This window comes from Heterodontus francisci, chromosome 5 (genome assembly GCF_036365525.1).
Source record: "Heterodontus francisci isolate sHetFra1 chromosome 5, sHetFra1.hap1, whole genome shotgun sequence".
Lineage (NCBI taxonomy): Eukaryota > Metazoa > Chordata > Chondrichthyes > Heterodontiformes > Heterodontidae > Heterodontus > Heterodontus francisci.
Genome location: NC_090375.1, coordinates 142,724,870 through 142,747,460, shown reverse-complemented (window position 1 = coordinate 142,747,460; position 22,591 = coordinate 142,724,870). Strand labels below are relative to the sequence as shown.

General features: G+C 40.2%; 1 protein-coding gene across 8 annotated transcripts in view; it reads left to right on the top strand.

The window, feature by feature from the left end:
- The window catches only part of trps1 (trichorhinophalangeal syndrome I), a 224,228-nt gene that overhangs the window by 191,581 nt on the left and 10,056 nt on the right, over positions 1 to 22,591 (top strand). For all 8 annotated transcript variants that reach the window (XM_068032172.1, XM_068032171.1, XM_068032168.1 and 5 more), the window contains exon 5: positions 14,536 to 14,658. In XM_068032172.1, the coding sequence (XP_067888273.1) occupies positions 14,536 to 14,658 (123 nt within the window). The remainder of the gene's footprint in view (positions 1 to 14,535; positions 14,659 to 22,591) is intronic.

Sequence of the window (22,591 nt, the reverse complement as noted above, 5' to 3'; positions counted from 1 at the left end):
TACTCCAGCAAGAGTCATTACCTTCAGGAGAGATAGGGAGGAAACTGGAACAGAGGGAGAAAATCCATATTTGTTTTTTTAAAAATGAAAATTTCTGCCAAGAGAGCGAAAACACATCAGCTCTCCTCATTTTTAATAAGAATAAATGAAACGTCCAATTGATAAAATTTGTCCAGATATCATGCCTTTCCTTTCCTTTCTGTCACACTTTAAAAAAGAGAAAAGAAAACAAAGGTGGTCGTTTGTAATGTATTAATAACGTCCTTCGGGAATTGAAAATAGTTTAACTGAGACAGGAGCCACATGTCTACAAATGCTGATTTTGCGTAAAGACATCTAGAGTTCTGACCTGTGACCTTGAAAAGCAATAAAACTCGGACCTCGCCTAATGTCTAATTAACAGCAATTAGTTTTGGGGTTAATCCCAGCTTCAGTTTAATACCAAAATAACAATGTGTACCGTGTGTGTAATGCTTCATTCCTTTTAAAACAGCATATCATCAGATTTCTCCTAACAACGCGACAGAAGATCAGCTAATCACTAAAGTTAGGCTTTCCTCTTTAAAATAAATATTAAAACACAACTGGTTAGGAATTTAAATTAAAATGACGGGCAGTTTGCTGGGGAAGCTGGTATCAATGTTGGGCCCCACGATGCTGGAAGTGACTCTCTGGTAAGACCCAAGAGGAGGATTGGAGCAGGTTACAGGGCATGAGGGGGTAGGGGGAAATCATGCTACCTGTGGAGTTGAGGGAAAACACCTCCTCCTCCTCCTGGATTTAAAGGAAGAGTTTTTATAAAAACTTTTTTTTTAAAACTTTGCCTGTAGTTGGGGGCTGTAGGAGCTGTTGAAGAATTTCATGTGGAGCAGCACTGCCACCTACCCCCTCCTCATCACTGACTAATTATGAAGAGGGGCCCTTTAATTGGCATTATGCTCAAGATGCTCAATGGGCTGCACAAATTTAACAGTAGAGCCAATGGTTGTGCAGATTGGGTGAATGCTGTTCCATTATTAACTAGGTAAAACAAGCGTACTTCACACCAATCTCTACCCCAAAAGTCTCTCACATGACATTTCTGCAGCTATATCCATTTTGTTATTTCAGTAATGAGGAAGCCATTTCATAGTCTTTCAGATTATGTGCCACAGCTAAATTAGAGCACATGTAACCCATTACAAGAGCTTTGTTATAACATTAATTACCCAGACTGCTTAAAAATATATATGTATACTCTGTATATATAAGCAATATAAAAATTCACAAATTACACTTGAAACACTTCAAAATCCAACAGTTCATTAGAAACTTGGAAAAAATAGAGGGAAGCAGTAACAAGAATGGTCTGATATAAAACTTGGAACGATCATCTCTATGAAAAATATTAACAGTTTGAGCAATGGTTTTAAAAAAGGGGGCAAAGACTAGGGTCGGTGAGAGGACGGGGGGTTGGTGGTGGGGAGGGAATGAGAAATTAAAGCATGCTTTTTTTTAAAAAAAAAAGCTTCCTCATTTTTAAATTTAAAGTCTCTCAAAAAAGACTTTACAACTAAATATATGTAAGTTATATACAAGTGCTGAATGATGTGGCACTCAACTAATTAGGAGAGGTCAGTGGCTCAGGCTAATGAAAAATGTTTTGTAAATACTTTTGTATCTGTATAGTAGCACAATTTTAGCATGTCAATCTTTAATCAGCTAGGGACTTCCTTCAGTACCAGAGCTGGTAATCTATAATTGGAAGCAGACTAGTTATTGAATTTGTCACAAAGCATTCAGGGCAACCAGTTCCCTCTAAGCTGAAATTGAATTCATAATGAGTATCAGTGGTAAATTATTTTTTATTAATTTAAAGGATTTCTTTTCGTTTTTTCCCCCCCGAGTTGACGTTGGGATTCAGGATATGGAAATGTGGCCACAGTAATTATAGATGTTCTTTAAGTGAATATTGTTAGTGCTGGAAACAATCTCTTCAGTCCATGTGTTATCCATTTCTCTGTCTATCACTGCCTTTACAGTTTAAAATAAGAACTGTATCATTGGCTGTGAAATCTAGTAACTGAACTTACTTAAGGATGGTACAGAAATCTCCTGTTCACTTTCTCCAGCATGGTTTCATTAACGAATCTTCAGTATTTAGCTGGTAGATCTTTCTTGTTATAAACAAGTGCTGTGTTTCTGACCAGTTTTTTGCATTCCCTTCTTCTCAGAAGATATTACAGGATATATGGCTCCTTGTGGGATTGCCACCTGTCTGGTATTGGACTAGGTAGTTCCTAATTTCTTTTTGCGCCCATTGTAAGGATGCCAGTTCTGGGGAATAAAACAACTTTCATTTCAGGCTTCTAGTACCCACTAGGTCAAGTACAGCAAAGCTCTCCTCAGTCTGCCCCAACAATGTGCAGCTGCTCCAACTCCTCATACACCAGTGTAGAAATTTTCACTGCTTAAATCAAGCATCTTTAAGCATCTTTCCCAGTTAATGCTCGCAAACACGAGGGGACATAGCTTCAAGTTGAGGGGTGATAGATATAGGACAGATGTTAGAGGTAGTTTCTTTACTCAGAGAGTAGTAGGGGCGTGGAACGCCCTGCCTGCAACAGTAGTAGATTCGCCAACTTTAAGGGCATTTAAGTGGTCATTGGATAGACATATGGATGAAAGTGGAATAGTGTAGGTCAGATGGTTTCACAGGTCGGCGCAACATCGAGGGCCGAAGGGCCTGTACTGCGCTGTAATGTTCTTAAAAAAAAAAATGCTGAAATAGGTCCAGCTTTACTTGTAGGCCCGTGACCACTAGTAACTAAGTGAAGTCTGCCCAAATCCATTCCACATATGAACTCTGCAGCTGTTACTCCATCAGTCTGACCTGGATCTGATCTCCTGTCTCAAAGGTGAAAGACCAACATCTAACCCACAGCACTACCCAGCTCCAGCCATCTGGTTTTCAATTGTGTGTCGGAAAATATCTAAAGTGTAAACTGGACACTCAGTCAGATTTTAAAAATGGAATTCTTCCCTTCCACTTCTGTGTTTATGATGTGAAGACATTAATAAAGCCTTCAGCCAACCTTCCAGATCAGCAAAGCAAATGTCAAAATCTAGCTTTGCCCTGCTTTTATTCTGTCCCCTCAGTTCAGTTTTGGACTCGGTCACCATCTATTTGTTCACCCAAGAGGTGATTAATCGTGTCTAAGCTAGGCATTGAGGGTTGGCATTTTATTGGACCATGGGGCATCACAGACTACTTTAATCCTGCCTTGGTCTGACATTCACACCTGTTCTTCCAGCAGGGATCACTGGATAGAAATCTGGAGCTGAGTCTTGTAATTAATGTAACTGTAATATACATTCTGCGTATTGTACACTTGCACATGCTGCAGCTGTAAAGAGAGAAAACTTGCATTTATATGCAGTGGTCAAGTCCACAAAAAGAAATTGGATGACCACTTGAAGGAAATAAGCTTGCAGGGCTACGAGGATTGAGCGGGGGAGTGGGACTGACTGGATTGCTCCGTGGAGAGCTGGCATGGATTCAATGGGCTGAATGGCCTCCTTCTGTGCTGTAAATGACTCTTATGACTCTATGACACAGCAAAGTGCTTTACAGCCAATTAAATACTTTGTGAAGGGTAGTCACTGTTATAATGTAGCAAAGGGGCAGAATGTAATGAGTGCAGCAGCATTTAAAGGACTGCAGTTTCTATGATTTCAGATAATTGTTGTGACTAACTTTTGGGGAGAAGATGGCATGTCACCATGGCTCAAGTGCCAGAACGGAGAATCCAGTGGATGTGTTACTGAAGGCGGAGGTATATTAGAGAAAGATCTTAAATTTTGGGACAGAGGAGAACCTTCCTCTCCGAGCCATTGAGTAGGAAGTAGGCTACAGTGTCAATGTGGTCTCTTATACCCATATGTAATGGGGCAGATAAGGGAGTTCTTGGCTTGAGGAAAAAATTACAGTTGACCATATATTTTCCATTTCCATATTTTCTGCCAGCCTGACTGTTGTCACTTAATTCAATATAGATCAGAGCAAAAGCCCAATCCTGCCCTTATTTGCCAATCACATACATATCCCTCCAGCAGCAGTCATTGGACTGTGATTGGAGGATTATTTTAAGGTAATCATCTCAAAATTCACAGGAAAGTGCCTCTTTTGCCCAGCTGTTTGAATTGAGATTTTGTTTTCAGACCTTCAGCATGGGGTCGCTATAGATTATAACTTATCATGCTTGCAACCTGTAATAACTGCTGTTTGATACCTGAGGACTTACAAAGTATTGCGCTGAAAGGTTAGACGTCTAACAGTTATGGCCTACCGCTTTTTCTTTTTTTGACTGTGTGTAAGTGCAATTCCCATAGAATAGGAACTGCATAATTATTTGATTTTCATTGTACATGGTAATCAAATTCCAAGAGATTTTTTAATATTTCCAAAACAGTAATTCTGAATTCAGGTGGAATTTTGAGTATTTTTGTTTTTTTTAAACCACACTAATATTAAATAGGATTGAAGGCTTCCACACTGGGGGCCAGATTGCAACCCACAAATCCTAGACCTGATTGACTTAATTTCCTGGTGATTACCATTGGACAAGTTTATGGCTATAGCTGTATTACCAACTATCCCCAGAAACTTTTCTCCTTTGAATTAGAAGTAGTATATCATTCACGGTATTGGTTCACAAGACCATCTGTTCGTCCCAACGTGGAGGCACAAAAGCAAAATCATTGATGTAGATGGGTAGAGACTGAATGGGAGTTTGGTGGGACAGGAGCACGATGAACAATCGATCTATCAGGGCAGTCTTATTTATGTATTTTGAGGAGGAGGTAGGAATAGGTTCTGTGAGGTTGAGGAACTAGCAGGTTGGAGACAATGTGGGGAGGATCACTGGACTAGGTGAGATCAATAGTCTGCAAAATAAGGAGTTGGTGTTTGGTGGTAAGGTCCTGGTCTAGAGGGAGATAGGAGGAGTCTTCAGAGTGTGAGCATTCTGTCTCTGCCAGGCAGAAGTTCTGCCATCATAAACTACAGTACCCCCTTTTGTTAGCAGGTTTGATAATGTTAGGTTAGACTGGCTCACAACCACCTTCTTGAGGGCAGTTAGAGATGGGCATTAAATGGTGCTGTTGCCAGTGATGCCCACATTCCATGAAACAAATTTTTAAAAAAACACCGTTTCAAGTTTACAGCAAGATCGAGTGAGTAAGGGGAGCGCAGAGAACGAGTAAGGGGAGTGGAAGAACTGAAATGGCTGCAGTTCTCAATGGAAAGCTAGCCAGAGAGCAAAAGGCCAAAGCAGGAGGGTTTCATGAGGATCTGGAGATGGGTTTGTATTTGGGCTGGGGGGAGCAGAAACCCAAAAACATGAAGGTGGACATGGCAAAAGAGCTTAGCATTATGTTGAATGTGGAATTCATTAAAATGGGTATGAAGGTTACCTTGCCTGAGGACTGATCATTAAAGATCATAAAGGAAATAGTCAGTGGGTATAGTAAAAATGTGGCAATGGATGAAATTAGGAAAGAGTTGGTCAGAGTAAAGTGAAGGGGAAGAGAGATCATATGGATTGCCTGGCATCCATGAGTCATTCGAGTTTCTGGTCATTAGTTAGGGAAAGGAAAGCTATTTTATATTAAAGCACCGATTGAGACAAAGCATAATGCGGGACTGAGCATCAGGACTGTTATGTGCATTGAGTTGATGGTGTTGAAGAGAGTGGTTGAGAGTATGCATGTGATGGCCCATATTAGAGTTGATGAATCGCAGGAAACAGCGGGCTGGATTTTGTTTTCTTGCGGCGGGCAAAAAAAATGGATGCGAGCTGCCATGCTGCTGTGATCTAGCACGTGGCGGCTCATTATAATATGCAGGGTGGCGGCCCCCCCCCCCCCCCCACCAATCACGTGGTGGAGGCAGCCTCGGCGTCACCTGTTTCTGCACAGGTGCTGGCATATTGTTAAAGGGCTTCCAGGCCTTTGTTAACAGATGAAAGTTGAACCCCCCCCTCGCACTCCCACAACTCAACAAAAAATAAAGTTTGACTCCTCCAACTACACCAGAGAAATCCTGATTACCTCTTTTCCATCCCAAATGCACTAAGTGTAGAGTTGACCGCTCTCACCCCCCACAACTGACCTAAGTGCAGTGTTCAACCCTCCCCCCGCTCCCCCCCCCCCCCCACAACTACACTACAAATGCAGAGTTCCCCTCTTTCCCTTTGTGGCACCAGCTTTCCCTGGATGGGAAAGTGAAGGCACGGGGGAATGCCACAGATTGTTCAGAAGATCCAGAACTGTTGCTAAGCTCACTCCGGCTTCCATTTAAATATATTTAAATAGGTGATTTTAATATTAAAATCCAGGTCCCACCACAGAGTGGCAGATGTGCCACCACGGAGATTCCCCACCATCGGGAACGTCGGGCCTGACATTCCTGGCGTCAGGATCTGTGGTAGTCACTGCCGCTCCGATCTTCCGGCATGCCCACCATGGAGCCCATGCTGGGAACTCAACAAAATCCAGCCCAGCAAGTGCAATGGTTATCTCTGTCTGGCTGTGCCATGCCTATGCTACTTTATTCTCCAGCAACAATATCTCTTACCTCGAGTTTTAAAAAAAAGACTTTATATTTAGAAGAAACAAGAGTAATGGGAATTTTAATATATAAGGACAAAGCAGTTTAAAGGAAGATTGTTATAGTGTATATAACAGGAAGTTTAACAGATTGACACTAACGCACAATGCTCTAACCCAATATATTTGTGAAAGCTTTGAATTATCCTGGATTTTGCAAATGAGACACCTTTCCATAGAAGGTCACTGACCTGAAACGTTAACTCTGCTTCTCTCTCCACAGCTGCTGGCAGACCTGGAGTATTTCCAGCACTTTCTGTTTTTATTTCAGATTTCCAGCATCTGCGGTATTTTGCTTTTACCTTTCCATATAATATCTCTCTCAAACACGCACCTCCAATTCCCTGCTCCTTGTGAAGATAATAGTTTTTGCTGGGTCCCTGGATATAAGTCAGGAATAGAAGCACTGGCAGATTTTTCTTTGCCACTTTCCTTACAATTGCTGTTCTAGCTAAGATCACAGAGCAAGAATTGACCAATTTTATTTTTTTCCTGTTACTGGCACTGCTTCCATTAGCAACTTAACAAAATTGAAACGCATTAAGGGCAATAATAAGCTTGTGAAATTTAAATCCAATGAAAATACATTGCATTAAAATCTAACAAAAGTATCACAGAATGACAGTTTGTTAGCATAACTTTTTGAGATTTTTAAAAAATGTTTCTATAAACTATGGAACTGCAATGTACAATAATCTTGTATAATTAATGTTAAAACTAGTGTAGAGAAGTCTGGGCATTAAAACATCTGGAGTCTGAACATCTGACATTTGACATGACATCTGACATCTATTCATATCTTAAAGACATTTCAACAAACCATGCTGTAATGCAAAATGCAAAGATATGTGCTTTAAGGGGAAAAATTAGGTGAGTGAATCATTCACAAACCATTCCCAGGTGAAAGGACTCAGTGGCTGGAAACTGATATCCAATATTGTAGCCAGATGTTTTACAACAGTCACTTCAGTATGTCTTGATATTTTCTTTTGGGAACAGTATTTAAATCAGACAATATCAGAACTCATGTAAAGACTATTTGGAGAGTGGGCAGGTCTGCTCAACAGCCTCTGTCTGAAATTGGTGAGTCAGACATCACTGGTGTCAATGCATAATATAAGCTGGACTGTAGCAGACACAGAATACCATTTTGCTCATGCTGGACATGAAATAACATTGGAAGAAATGACAGAGTCAGATTGAGTAGAATACCATTCCTTTGCTGTGCACCCCAGTAAAGACAATGCTGTATCTTGAAATGATGTTAGTAGCAGGGAGAAAAATGAGCTTGCACATGGGGAAAACAAAGACAATTGGTGCTTTCTTCTACAGCAGCTGCAGCCAGCTAACAAAACTGCAAAAGCAGAAACTGGCAGAACAAGATATGTATTAGTTTTTGCAGATGGTGATGCAGAACAAGTTGGTAATTAAACAGGAAGTCACATACATGAGGTATTTGATGGGGATAACCTATTACCTCACTTAGCTGGTCTAATCACTCCTGAGACTCTTACTTCTGTACAATTAGAAATTATTGCATTTTCCCTCCAAGTACTTGACTAAATTATCCAACAGTGTGTAGGATGCAAGCCACACAAAGCCGTTCTGTTAAAACCAAATCCTGTATTTTTTTTCAAAACCAGGCTCAGAAGGAAAGTTAGTTCTGCACTGCCAAGATTATTAGATTATTGTTAGAAAAAATCAAATAACTTTGACACTTGTCTTTGACGTCATGAATAACATCACAAAGCAGTTAATTTTATTACCATGAGCATAAAAAATATTTCTTCCAACTTGTTCCACAATAATGATTGCTGATTCACACAAAGGGAACAATTTAAATATTTCCTGTGTGACATATTTGTTCGATAACTGTTATGCCAGTTGACTAGATGGCTAGTGTATGCTGAAGAAAGATGTTAACAGTGCGAATTCAATCCCCATACCAGCTATGGTAGTTCATGGAGGCCTGCTTCCTTGCCTTGCCCCATGCTTGAGGAGTGGTGACCCTCGAGCTTTACATCATCAACTGTCCCTCTAATGGGGAAAGATGCCTATGGTCCTTTAGGACTATGGCGAGAGCAAATTATGCATTACAGACATTGTGAATGAAAGGTTAGTATCCTCAGTCTTAATACGTTTCAACAAGTGACTACGCAGTAGCTAATATTGTTGCATGTGATGCACTAATTTTGTTTTGGCTGGTTGCTATCACAAAGGGTGTAATTAGATCTGTTGGAGTTTTATTGGCTACATTCTTTCTGCTAAAGGAGGGAGGAGAGAGAGCACAGCCCTCCACGGTACAGTCAAGAAAATTTATTTTCCCGACAATTGTTTGTGAGCATGAACTAAAGCTTGAGGAAATGCACTTTGTCATGGCAATCATTTGTTAGATTAATAATTACTGTGCCGGTAACAGGATCTGGTAATTTTTCTATTTAAAAGTTACAAACGCATTGCATTGTAATTCTAATTAAACCTTACAATTTATTTCCATGAAAATCTTGACTTTTTCACATTACCCAAAGTGACCAGTGGTGGCGCAAGCAATTACAATAATGGGATGAGGGACTGGTGGGGGAGTGGCGCAAGCAGACAGTGGGAAGGGAGAAGTATTCTTGTTTTGAAGGGTAATTGTGAGACTGACGTTTCAGCTGTTTATTGCTAACTGAAAATATTTCTAGAATCAAGTTAAATTATTACAGTCATTTCAAGTTTTATAGCTGTGCAGTCTACCAGTACTCATTGCTTTTGGCTACATTCATTTTCCTTGTATCAATGATTAATGGACAATGTTGAATGTTGGAGTGAGCAGGCATCAGCAAATGCGAGATTGTAATTAGTTTAGCTGACGAGTCCTTCAATGGCACTTGCATCTGGATGGAAAAATTACCCTATAGGGAACTGGCTGCTCACCAGGTTTTTTTTTTCTGTAATACATTGTGAAACGCCAGATGAATCAAGTGCTTTTTTGTTCCAAGAAACTGCTCGAGTCTTTAAGGCAGAAATATGCCTATAAAAGCCTTCCACTTTGAATATATCAGAATACAATAATTAGCATTATACTCTCCCTGGCTACTTTTGGGGAATACTCCATTTGTAAAGAAAGACATTCAACAAAAATTTTAAATTTTAAAATGTTATAATCTTGTGACAGTTTATTAACATGTTTTAATTTTTAAAATATATTTACAGAAATGAAAAGAAAGTCTTTGAGTGTAACCCTTTACTATTATAAGATGTATCTAATTCTCTCAAAGATTTCTGTACAAATTTCTGCTTTCTAAACAGTAGAGTATGTAATTTTAAAAGAGTGCAGTTCTCAGGCCTGAATTAATTCAGAATAGCCTCCATTTATACAATGGTACTAGGCTATCGTCATTCACATTTCTCAGAATTGCTTACCTACAAAACAATGTGAGGATATTGAACATCAATTGATGATGTTGCTTTTTACTCATACATTTTTAATGTTTTGATTAAGTGCAGGCACTGTATTATCATCAATTTAACACTGTTATAATGGACTCTCACTGAAGTTGAAACCAAATTTCACTGTCTACTTAATTTCACCCATTTAGAACTGTAAATAACATTAGTAAGAATTTTTTAAAAATGGTTTGGTTCTCTTGGTAATAGAAGGAAGCATTTATAAAGGAGATGAATGGAGACATGATCTGGAGAGTTATAGAAAAGCGCTTGAGCCTGCAATTAATTACAATTTGCATCTGTACTTCTGGCTAAACTATAATTGTCCAGAAAACTAAAAACAAGCTATATTAATTGAACAAACTATGGAAATATTTTATTAAATCATAAATTACACTTTTCATGAAATGAACTACACTATCTGGCATTATCCAACAGATGTTGTATACCTTAGAAGAAAATCTTAGTGGGCGCTGTGCATTATAGTCTTCCAAAGATAAGAATCCTTCCTTCTATACATACTGATGATCAAGTTTTTATTAGTGTTTCAATGGTACTACAGTTATGGAGGTATTCTAATAATTTCCTCAGTTCCCACATTGCATGTACAGCTTTCATTCATTTTCTGTATTTCCCTGTAACTTTGTTGGCTATACTTCCATCCTTCTTCATTAGGACTGGGTTGAGATTGCCCAACCTCATTCCACTTAGCATCTTACAGTCAGCAGAGAGAAGACATTTTCACTTGTGATTATAGCATGGACTTGAACTCGGGTTGCAGAAGTGAAAAGGCAATGTTCTACTCTACTATGTCACTACCTTTATTAATGTTTCCCTTGGTCTGGAATTCAGAAATAGGACAGAATGAGGCCATAATTGATTCGCATATGTATATAAAAATTGATCAGACTACAAATTTCGAACATATATAATTTAAAGTGCAGTGGTTTCATTCTTGTTCTGTATCTCTAAAATCCAGGAATGTTGAAAGGAATGAAAGCCTATAAAAAGTGAAAAAAACTTGCAATATGTTCATAGTAACTAAAATCTTACAGCACTGCTTTGATATGTATTATATACATATCTACTATATAAATACTGTGGCTCCAAGAGCAGGTCAGGGACTGGGTATTCTATGGTGAGCAACTCACCTCCTGACTCAGAAAAACCATTCCACCATCCACACAAATCAGGAGTGTGATGGAATACTCTCCACTTATCTGGATGAGTGCAGCTCAAGCAACACTCAAGACTCTCAGCACCAGTCCACTTGATTGCCATCCCAGCCACCACAGTAAACATTCACTCCCTCCACCATCAGTGCAGTTTGTACCATCTACAAGAAGCACTGCAGCAACTCACCAAGGCTTCTTTGACAGCACCTTCCAAACCTGTGATTGCTACTGCCTAGAAGGACAAGGGCTGAAGCACATGGGAACACCACCACAGTAAGTTCCTCCAAGTCGCACACCATCTTGATTTGGAAATATGTCACTGTTCCTTCTCTGTTGCTGGGTCAAAATCCTGGAATTCCATCCCTTTAAGCACTGTGGTTGTACCTGTACCACACAGACTGCAGTGGTTCAAGAAGGCTGCTCCCCACCACCTTTGGGATGGACAATAAATGCTGGCCTTGCCAGTGGCACCTACATCCCAGAAATGAATAAAAAATAAGTATGCGTTATACAAGTCATTCTGCTTAGTCTACTTGGTTTATAATCTATGTTCAATGTAATATAACTGATGTCAGAATAACATGAAATTGGAATTTCTTTGGTATAGAATTGTCATGCTGAATAAAATATTTATAACAAGCGTCACTTTGTTTAAAGGTAGGCGTGTGAAATTTAACAAAAATTTCCAAATCATCTTCAGTTATGTAATATGTTAAAATAGAGGGTGTAAATGATGTCTCAGTGGTAACACTCTGGGCTAAATTTTCCTGATTTGGTCGCAATCCTGATGTCGGCCTCAATTCCAGGTCAGGAACCCAGAATTAAGAAGCCCCCTCTGGGAGCCCTGTCCATTTAAAGATGGTGAGTGGACACGGGAAGCGGGAGGCCCAATAGAAGGCCTTGCAGCGATGTCCGGCTAACAGCCCCACCAGGAACCAGGAGAGGTGGGCGCTGCTGAAACTGGCAGGAGACCATGAGGTTGCCTCAAAATGGAGGCACTCTCTGCAGCATTGTGAAAAATTGAAATCCATCATGGCCACAACTGTCAGGCCATTGCATCTGTGACTGTGGCTGTTGCGTCCCAGCGGGTCTGTGCTTGGTGGATTGAGAGGAGGCATTGATGACCCCTCAGCCTGCCGCCGGGATGTCGCCTCTGGTTAAATGTTGGGCTCCAGCTTCTGGCGGGGAGGGGGGGCCCATCCGCCCGCCCGCCCGCTGTCAGGAAGATCCTGCTGGTGCCATGACCTTTCTCCCAGTTGGCCTACTAATGGGCCTATTTGTATACCTGCTGCTGCTGGACGGGTAGCCTCTGCTGTGTTGACCCCACCTCTGGTAGGAGCAGTCTGAGGTGGGAATACATTGGGTGGCAGACCAAACACGCTATTTTACAACTTTACTCCTGTTGCTGCCTCTTAACCTGCCTTCACAGAACTGGAAAAATTCAGCCCTCTGAATCAGAAGGTTGTGGGTTCAATCCCACTCCAGAAATTTGAGCACATAATCAAGCCTGACACTTCAATGCAGTAGTGAGGAAGTGCTGCACTGTAGGAAATGCCCTCTTTCAGATGAGATTTTAAATCATGGCTTCATCTGCCCTCTCAGGTGGCCATTAAGGATGCCATGGTAGTATGAAAAGAAGAGCTGGGGAGTTCTCCCTGGTGTCCTGGTCAATATTTATACCTGAACCAATATAATTAAAACAGATTTATCTGGTCATTAGCACCTTGCTGTTTGTGGCACCTTACTATGCACAAATTGGCTGCTATGTTTCCTACATTACAGCAGTAACTACAGTTAAAAATATTTCATTGGCTGTAACGTGCTCTGATATGTCCTGAGGTTAAGAAAGGTGCTATATAAATACAAGTTCTTTCTTCTATGTCATACAGTAAAAACCTTGCCTTTAACAATGATATAAGATTTGTCAGTTCTGATGAAGGGTCACTGACCTGAAACGTTAACTCTGCTTCTCTCTCCATAGATGCTGCCAGACCTGCTGAGTATTTCCAGCATTTCTTGTTTTTATTTCAGATTTCCAGCACCTGCAGTATTTTACTTTTATTATGTAAGACTTGAAGCTGCTTCATAGAGGAGGATAGATTCCAAGCCTTTGCAGGAGGATCAGGAGAAGTGACCAAAAGCTAGGTTGGAAAGGCCTGTAAAAGTGGGAAGAGAAGTAGAGAGGAGGAATGGTTTAGGAAGGGAGTATGAGAGCAGGGCCAAGATAGCTGAAAGCTTTATCACCAAGATAGGTTAGAGTCAAAGGACTGGAAGCTGCAGAAGTAGAGAGGAGCAAGGCCAGGAAAATTTTAGCCCTTGGAGGGATTTGTAGATTTGTAGTTGTTTAAAATCTTATCTATTGAGAGCCAATAATAGATCATTAAGTACAGATGTAATAGGCTGGCACGTCTTAGTGCTTGACTGAATACAGGCAGTGAAGTTTGGATCATTTGAGAGGAATGATAGGTGGAGGTCGTGACACGAACAAGAAGGACATTGGATAAGTCGTGTCTGATGATCAAGGAGGAATGGGTGAGGGGTCCAGCAGTGGAGGTATGGTCGTGGCAGAGGTGTTCAATGCTGCAGATGTGGAAGGATAAATAGGATATCAAGTTTGAAACTCCGTTCCGGGCAGGACAGAAGATGAAAGTTGAAACAGGGCCAGCAGCTGCAGATTGATTATGTATCTATATGTTAACGTCTCGCAGAATAGTTCACTCCGTAAGTGTAATTTGATGGGAAATTATTATTAAACTACTTGGAATACTTAGTCCCCACTTGTCACTGACATTCAAGAAACTGTCATTAAAAACAATGTGAGAGTTATAACTGTTGTATTTGTAAAGTGTGTGGCCTCTTGGGGTGCTTAATTGCTAAAGGTTTGACAACCAGTTAATAAAAAGGTGAAAAAGAGTACTTCTCTCACCCCCTAGACTTAAAGCATTCAGATGAAATCCCTTTGCCACTTTTTTATTTAATGACCTGTTAATTCAAAATTAGTTGTGCTTGGCTTAAATAGTGAACATTTTGCAAATACATACCAAATTAATTGTTAGAATTTGCATATTGCTGTCATAATGCTTTTATGTGTTTCTATGCTTAATCTATCACTGCTTTACTGCAATGAGTTTCAATTATTGCAATGAAGCAGAATTAAAAGTGACCTTATTGTGAGCAACTTGTTTTCTTGGTTATTTCTGCCTGAATGGAGACAAAACTCTTGTGCTGATTTATCCTAACTTCGCAGATCACATGATATACCTTTGACCTTTTGCTGTTGCAGAGACGAAGAGGCTCCGGAGTCTTTTGTGCCAATTGCTTGACCACAAAGACGTCTCTTTGGCGAAAGAATGCAAACGGTGGATATGTATGCAACGCATGTGGCCTGTACCAGAAGCTGCATTCGGTAGGAAGAACCTATTAGTTGTTCAGGAAAATGTTTGCAAAGTTTGCTCAAATAGGGCAGATGTAACATGTTTCAGTTTGATCTGATCCACTGCTTTGCCTGCAATTAATTATCTTGAACTGGTCTTCCCAATACGGTCACCTGAAAATCAGATGCGTTTCATTAAACCACAACTAAAGCTGGCGGAATAGAAATTGTATGTGTGTGTACTGTTCCATTTAATTAGTTAGAATGAAAATTAGGAAAGATTGTTGGAATGGAAAACTTAAAAAAAAAATGCACACTGACATTTAATATTATTGTAAGTGTTTTGGGACATGTCTTTGAACGTTTTTAAAGCTACTTTTAAAGTAACATTGCAGTGGCAACCATTAATTGTGGATATAGAAGCAGTCAAAAGGTAACAACCTAAGTTTCTGGGATAACATCGGGCTGATTCTTGGTACTAATTCTGTATATGTCTGCCCACAAAAGAAAAGTAATCTGTGAACTTCTCTGCTTTACAAAGGCTTCGGAGGCAGTCACCTGTACCTTCTCTAAGGCCATCTAATGTCTGCGTAGCAGATATATATATATATATATAAATGGATCATGCCCAAGGTCCATGACCTGGATTTTCCTCGTGTTATCCTACCCTGAATCAGGCGAGACAACAGCGGAGTATATCAACTGGCTAAGCCTGCTAATAGCTTCCTGCCCCAAACTTAATTTCTCTCCCTCTGCCCTTCCAGGAACAGCCATTTGCCATCCCTTCTCTGCAAATGCAAGGGACAAAGCTGAGCTTGGGTTCCAAGCCCCTTTCGCTCCCATCTATACCGCTTGCCATTGCTATCAGATTATTGGGCAGACTCTAATGTTAGTGGTGGGAAAGCCCCAAAGTCTGCTAATGGAAGATTAGCATCCAGTAATGGCCTCCTCTCCCTCCATTATATCCTGATTCCATTCTTGTTAAAGTCCTTGTTCTTGATTTGAGCCTTCAGATGAAGGTTTGATGCAGTTGTTGGGGCTCTTTCACCCTTTTAAATGGCCTCCTGTCCCTTCAGTACTGCTACAGTGCTGTCTGGATTTCCATCAGTGCCACCCAATTGGTGATGAGAATTTTCAAATTTAAGTAGTAGTATATTGGCCCGGATGCATGGCTCACCACCACTTTCTCATGGGCAGTTAGGGATGGGCAGTAAATGCTGGCCTGGCCAGCGACGCCCTCATCCCATGAAACGAATAAATAAAAAAAAAAATTGCGTTGAGAACAATAATGAGGCTATCAGCATTCATAGTTATTATGGAGTAAATTGAACAGCAACTTCCAGAGTTCGCATGTGCACAGTTAAATGCAGAAATCTGGAAATTGCTGTCCGATTTGCACTGCTCTTCCACAAGCTTCGCTACGCTGGTACTTCGCTGATGGATCTAAGGTTAAGTGTGTAAAGTTGCTGTACTTACCCCCTAGTTACCTACAGAACACAGGAGAAAAGGTTAGGGGAGGTGCATTCAGGCGTAAGTGATTTCAATTTTAATGGCATAATCAGCTATTACTGCCGGACAATCTCTCTGGCACTGATAATTTTACATGTGTGAAGTTTCATTCTTTCAGAATTTAATTAGTGTTGGAGATTTTTTTTTAAATGCATTTTTTTTACTTTGACTCTTTTTCTCGCTCTCTCTTAATCTCAACTTCACTTATTTCAATTTTACAATGAATTAAATATTCTAATTTACACTTTTGGTTGAGACTCTCTGTGGCTCAGTGAGGATTTTTCAGTCTGATTGGTTGAAGAGTCCCGATGTTTCTTGCCCTGCTGTCACACACCACAGATCTCCTGTAGAGGGCACTGAGCTGTAATTGATCTTGCTACTCAAAAGCCCGTGAAGAGTTTGTGGACAGCAGTCAGTGTGAGGAACGCCGAGTGCTGTTCCTTCACTGCTGACCCTAAAATCCAAGCCAATAAACCTTGAATACAGCATTTATTTATTCCATATATCATTGATAGCTGACAGACTCCGTGCAGAAGTAGGTTTCACCCATGATCCAATTCTTGGAAGAGCACCGGCAAGTATATTTGAGTCATGGGTAGTGCAAAAAAAAACTGACATTATGACCATCTAGTTGTGAGACACTTATCTGGACCGGCTGCTGCATCAGCCTTTTCTATTTTATTTAAGTTTTGCCACTTACGTTTCATAATGCATTGTCTGCACCTGGAAATAATAACTTGGCAATAGCAATGATTACCATTAATGTCTAAAAATGTTATGCCCAGTTGTTAGCAATTCACTATTGGGAAGAATGGCAGTGCTTGACGTTTGGAGTGAGATTTTATTAGGCTGCAAGGGAACACTTTATGTGACAGTTTTGCTATTGACTGTGAAAGTGAACATAAGTCAAAGATCACAAAAGCCACTTGACTCACCAAAGTTCATTCTACTGGTGTTCTGACTCTCTGCATCAAGCGTTGAACTCCTTTTGAAAGCCCCGCCTGTGCTCCTGCAATTCTGGGAGCTGGAAGGAATGGAGAGTGGGCACATTGTTGAGGGCAGAACCCAACTCTGCCAGCATTCTGCCTTGTGGAAGAGGGGGGGTCAATCATCTTCCCCATTTGGCCTATTAAAACTCTGCTGCAATAGGAAAACAGAACCTTTTCCTTTTCAATGCATCAAGGAACCCCCTCCTCTCTCTCAGGAATGTCATGGTGCTGCTCCAGTTTCCAACACAGCTGTTGGAGTGAGCACTTCTGTATCCTTATGGTCATGTTTTGCCCACCACAATACTGATAATTGTGTTCCCAAAATTTGAGACTCAGCCTGCATCGGTTACAGCTCTGTCATACTTCCACTGGCACAGAAGGTCTTCCAGAATTTCTGGGCCTATTACCTTGCCTCACAGATTATTGTAGACATTTGTCACCCTTTTAATAAAGTGGTTTCTTCTGATATCTGGACTTAACTTACTTTTCATTATAGAGTCATAGGATCATAGAGAAATACAGCACCGAAACAGGCCCACTGAGTCCGTGCCGACCATCAACTACCCATTTATACTAATCCTACATTAATCTCATTTTTCCCTCTCACATCCCACCTTCCCTCAATTCTCCTACCACCTGCCTACACTAGGGGCAATTTTTTTTTACAATGGCCAATTTTACCTATCAACCCACAAGTCTTTGGCATGTGGGAGGAAACTGGAGCACCCGGAGGAAACCCACGTGGTCACAGGGAGAACTTGCAAACTCTGCACAGGCAGTACCCAGAACCGAACCCGGATCATTGGAGCTGTGAGGCTGCAGTGCTAGCCACTGTGCCGCCCATAGTTTGTACTTGTGAGTTTTAGTCCTATTATCCTGCTTTAATTGGTGTGGGTTTTGATCAAATAAATTATGTTTTTAAATTTGAACTAATTGGTATCTGTGCTTTGCACCATCTTTATAATGAATGCTTCATATCAAATAGTCTGAAGTATCTTTTTTCATTTCAGCCAGTAAATTTCTTTGAAAATATTAAATATTGGAGCTTCCAAATCTTAATGAAATACTTCTGATTTACTGTGCATTTTATTGACCCAGATTTTGCAGTCAGCGGTGAAGGGACGGTGCTTGCTGCTTACTTTGATAAAAGTTATCCACAAAGACTTTGCGGACTCTAAAACAACAATTTCCCCTTTTCCAACATGACTTTATATCTAGTTCCATCTATAGGGAATCTGTGGCGTCCAGCAACAGTGAAGTCATAAAGTAGGCTAATCAGTCAATCAGATTGAAGGGTTCTCACAGCAAACCAGGAAGAAAGAAGCAAGGATTATCATTCACATGTTAATCATTTTTTAGAATGTGGAATAATGATTGAGGCTGAAATATCAGAGAGAAACTTAAAAAAAAATCTTCTTTTAAAGATCATGGAATTTTAAAATGGTATTGTGAGGGAATGATGCTCCATACTTGTCAAATCAATTTTCAGGGCCGGAGAGGGTGTTCATCAGCAATTATGGCTTAATTGCGCCTGTTACGCCAATTTGTTTTGTTCAATGATAATTTTCTTTGGTCCACTGACTGAAGATCTGAATTTATATTTTTTTTGAAGAAATTTAAAAAGTAAATTTAAAACAGGATAACTGCTGGCAGCTTAAGATGATCACCTAGTTTGCTAAACTGTATCATACATTGCAAAGGACTGTGAGGAGGAAGATGAAATGTCTGTGCATTTCCCAGTAAGTTTAAAGGAACTACCTATTCCCAGTAAGTTTAAAGGAACTACCTATTCTTTTCAGCAAGCAGAGAAATACTGCTAACTGCTATGTTTGAATCACTGAGTGACTGTCATATGACAAGACCCTCCCCATCTGTTGTTTTTAAGCAGGTATTTTTCTCTGAAGCATAGGAGAAGCAACTGGACTCTGACATAGGCAGGCGTCCCCTCTCTCTCTCTCTCTCTCTCTCTCCATTCCTGTTTCAAAGCTTTCGAATCCTGCCTTTTGACTGGCCACCTTTGCATACTCTGGCTACAATCAGAAACCTCTTTGGAGGATATCATCTGCATCACTGTCTCCAAGAAGCCCCCAAACCAGTCATCTACCTCTTCAAACTAAAAGCCTCAGGCCCACCAAATTCAGCTAGAAGCTAGTTGGATCACCAAACCCCACACCTTGTTTATATGGACTCTAACTCAACCAATCTACGTTGCCCCACTATGTAACCTATTTGTGTGTGTGTGTGTATGTAAACCTCTAGTGTGTGTGAGAGAGTGAAAGTTGGTGCGTAGTTTATTATTTTCATTAGATTGGTTAGGTACAATAAAGTTAACCTCTTTCTTTGTTGAACTCCAGAAAACCTGTCCAGTTGGTTCTTGTTATGATCATAACAAGTAAGTAATCAAACACCTACTGAATTAGCCAGTACATCTACTTTAAAAAAGAATTAAACCTGTGGTCAAACAAGAAGAGGCAAAAGAGGGAAGCCCTTTGACCCCTCCTCACTTGACTGTAACAGCACCATTTAAAACTCAATTACACCTCATTCAAATTCCAGGCCATTATGTTGTTCATTTTCTTTAGTAAACTCAATTGCAAACACAGTAAGAAACACACTGGAAGCCATGCAACTATGTACATTTTAGGAGTGTCCTCACTTACATTGGTACTGGAAGATTTAATTGAATCATTTATATCTCACAGTTTACTTGCCTTAATGTATCTCCATTATGCTTGATTCTCTTTAGTCAGTCTTTCTCTCTTTTCTTCCCTTTCTCACTCTTTTCCCATTTATCCTTGTCTTCATTCTCTTTTTCTCCTTTCTTCTTCTTCCCCTCCTTCGTGACATGCCAGTCAGCCAGTTTACTCAAAGCAGTTGATCTCTTCCAATTCTGTATTTCTTGAGGGAATCCTGTTGACTTGTTTAGAAGCTACCAGAACTTTCATGAGCATTGCAGTGTTGCTTCCAGTAAGCAGAACTGATAGTTGAATCTGAAAGAACAACAAGATGGTTTTTATAGCTGAGCTGTTCTTCATGGATGTTACTGCCCACATTTCCATTTTCAATAAAATGGTTATACTGTATTCTGTGCCCTTGTTTTTGATGAAATATATTAAGCCTTTTATTAAACATAAGGGCATAGATCATGTTATTATTTAATAATGTATACAGCAATTACAAAGCAGTCCAGTAAAACAAAACTTGCTTATCTATTTGAAATGTTGTCACCTATTAGCAATGGAATAATATCTGATGGCTGCTGTAGGTATGAGTTGATGGAAGGAAACAAAAGTCTTCTTATGACCATTTGTGAAAATTCTGCCACCCACCTTTTCTAGCATCCTCCCCTGAAGGCACTCACTTGGATAGAGTATGGTTTATAGATGCTCAGTGCTCTGTCTTCCCACCCACGTGTTTGTTATTCATGTGTTAGCCTAGGCACCAAAACCTAATTTTTTTGGGTATCTGCTGGCAGTGAGGACCCTCGTCTGCCGTCAGTGCATATCAGAAAAGCTCGGCTGCAGTACCTGTGATTTTCTATCCATTGACTCCCATGGATGGAAAATTGTGGACATTGTACCTGTTATTTTCTGAATTATGTTGGCAGCAGGCAAAGTTTCTCATGACCAGCATATGCTCATAGTATTTCGACCAAAATGTTAGTAGGCTATTTGATAGTGGGAGGCATCATGACTGAGGCTGATCGTGTTCTTACTGAATGTCGACCCGCATGACTTTCCAGCAGTTGGCATTGGATAGCAATTTAGAGCAGGAGCTCTCTTGAGCCCAGAGTCAATCAGCAATAAAAAGTGCTTCATAAAGGGATATATATTAGTAGTCGTAGAATCTTCAAAAGACTGCAGCATCAAAATGATGCAAGATTAAGTTAGAATAGCAATGCATTTTCATACGTTCTTTGCAGATATATGAACATGTATTTTTCATGGGATAATAGTCAGTTGTGAAAGTCTGGCTTTCGTTTCACAACCAAGGGAGACCCTATTTACAAAAACTGCATTATCAGCAATTGGTGTTTTGTCTTTTGCGTATGATAAAACTTTAAAGTCATTCTCAGTAACTTTCATATTCTATTGACCAGTTTTTCATGTTAAATACATATTGGAATGGGCCTGTACACCATAACAAGCTGTGTCAATGGAGGCATTTCAATAAGGCAGTATACAAACTCCAGAAGGACAGAGAACAACCTCAATCTGCATTTAATCCCTGACTCCTGTGGGCCAATTAAGATTGCCTGTCTAAGCAGGCCAACAATGTAATTTTGTACATTGCTAACCTGGAGGAATCCTCCCCTGATATTGAGGGGAGAAGCATAGAAGGCACAGTTTACTTTCGTGTCACTGCCAACATTTTGAATCCACTGTAGAATGTAATTGGGTGCAGTCTGATATCTCAGCACTGGAGCAGTTCCACAATGCAAAGGGGTTTAAGTGATTCACTGCAGCAAATTAATATTTTGCTAGGAAGAGAAACTCTCGCATCCTTCTCATGGAATGCAAAACGCTTATGTATAATGGTTTGCAGATAATGTAACAGTGATGATTAATATTCTGACTGAGACTCTTTCTCAACAGCCCCAGCATGAGAAACCCACTGGCACAGTACATTATAATTAGCCTTGCGATCTATCCATCCTCCCTGTCTGGTAATCTGCCCACAGTGCTGTCACTCAACCTGTTCAAATCTCCACATGTACCTGCCTTTTCCCAGTTATCTCAGAGCAGCTTCTCTCTTGATCTTGCCTCCCTGCAAGACTCTTACAATACATAGTCAGGTCTTTTCAACGATGAAATGTTTTTGGGAGGAGTAGGAAGTAAAATATATATATTTTTTAAATCTTGCAAAAAGTTCAGCAATGTCTCTACTGCTAGTGCTTGTACAAGCACCTTGAATAAATCTCCCCTCTCCCATCAAGGTCTTGGTAGTACAAATTATCAGAGTATATTGATTCAGATGAAATATATTCCCTTTAGTGAAGGTCTCATGGATGTATTAACCACAGTAAATATGCAAGCAAAAATGTACCTGTTGGGTTAATTGGACCAGACGTAATGATCCCAGCAGACTTCCTCCCCTCCATACTGGTCCTGTAAACTGAAATTGCATCATTAAAGGTTCACTAGTCTTTTTTTAAAGAGTTCACACGGAGCAGATAGTAATCACTTAAATGATGGTTAAAAGTCCAGTATCTCATTGCAGAAACAACAGCAGACTAGTGATATGATACTGCTGAGACATTATTTGCTCTTGCACATGATGGATTAGTTATTGGATTTCTTTTCCTGCTGGTCACAACACACACGCACACAAGGTAAAAATGATTACTGCTAGCTGTTTCTGCAGAGCATAGAAAATATTTAGCCGATATATACAACTTAGAGTAAGGCAGATGAATGCGTAGTTCAGAAAGGTCTTGCTATATGTTGGTTGATTGCTGCCATTGCACA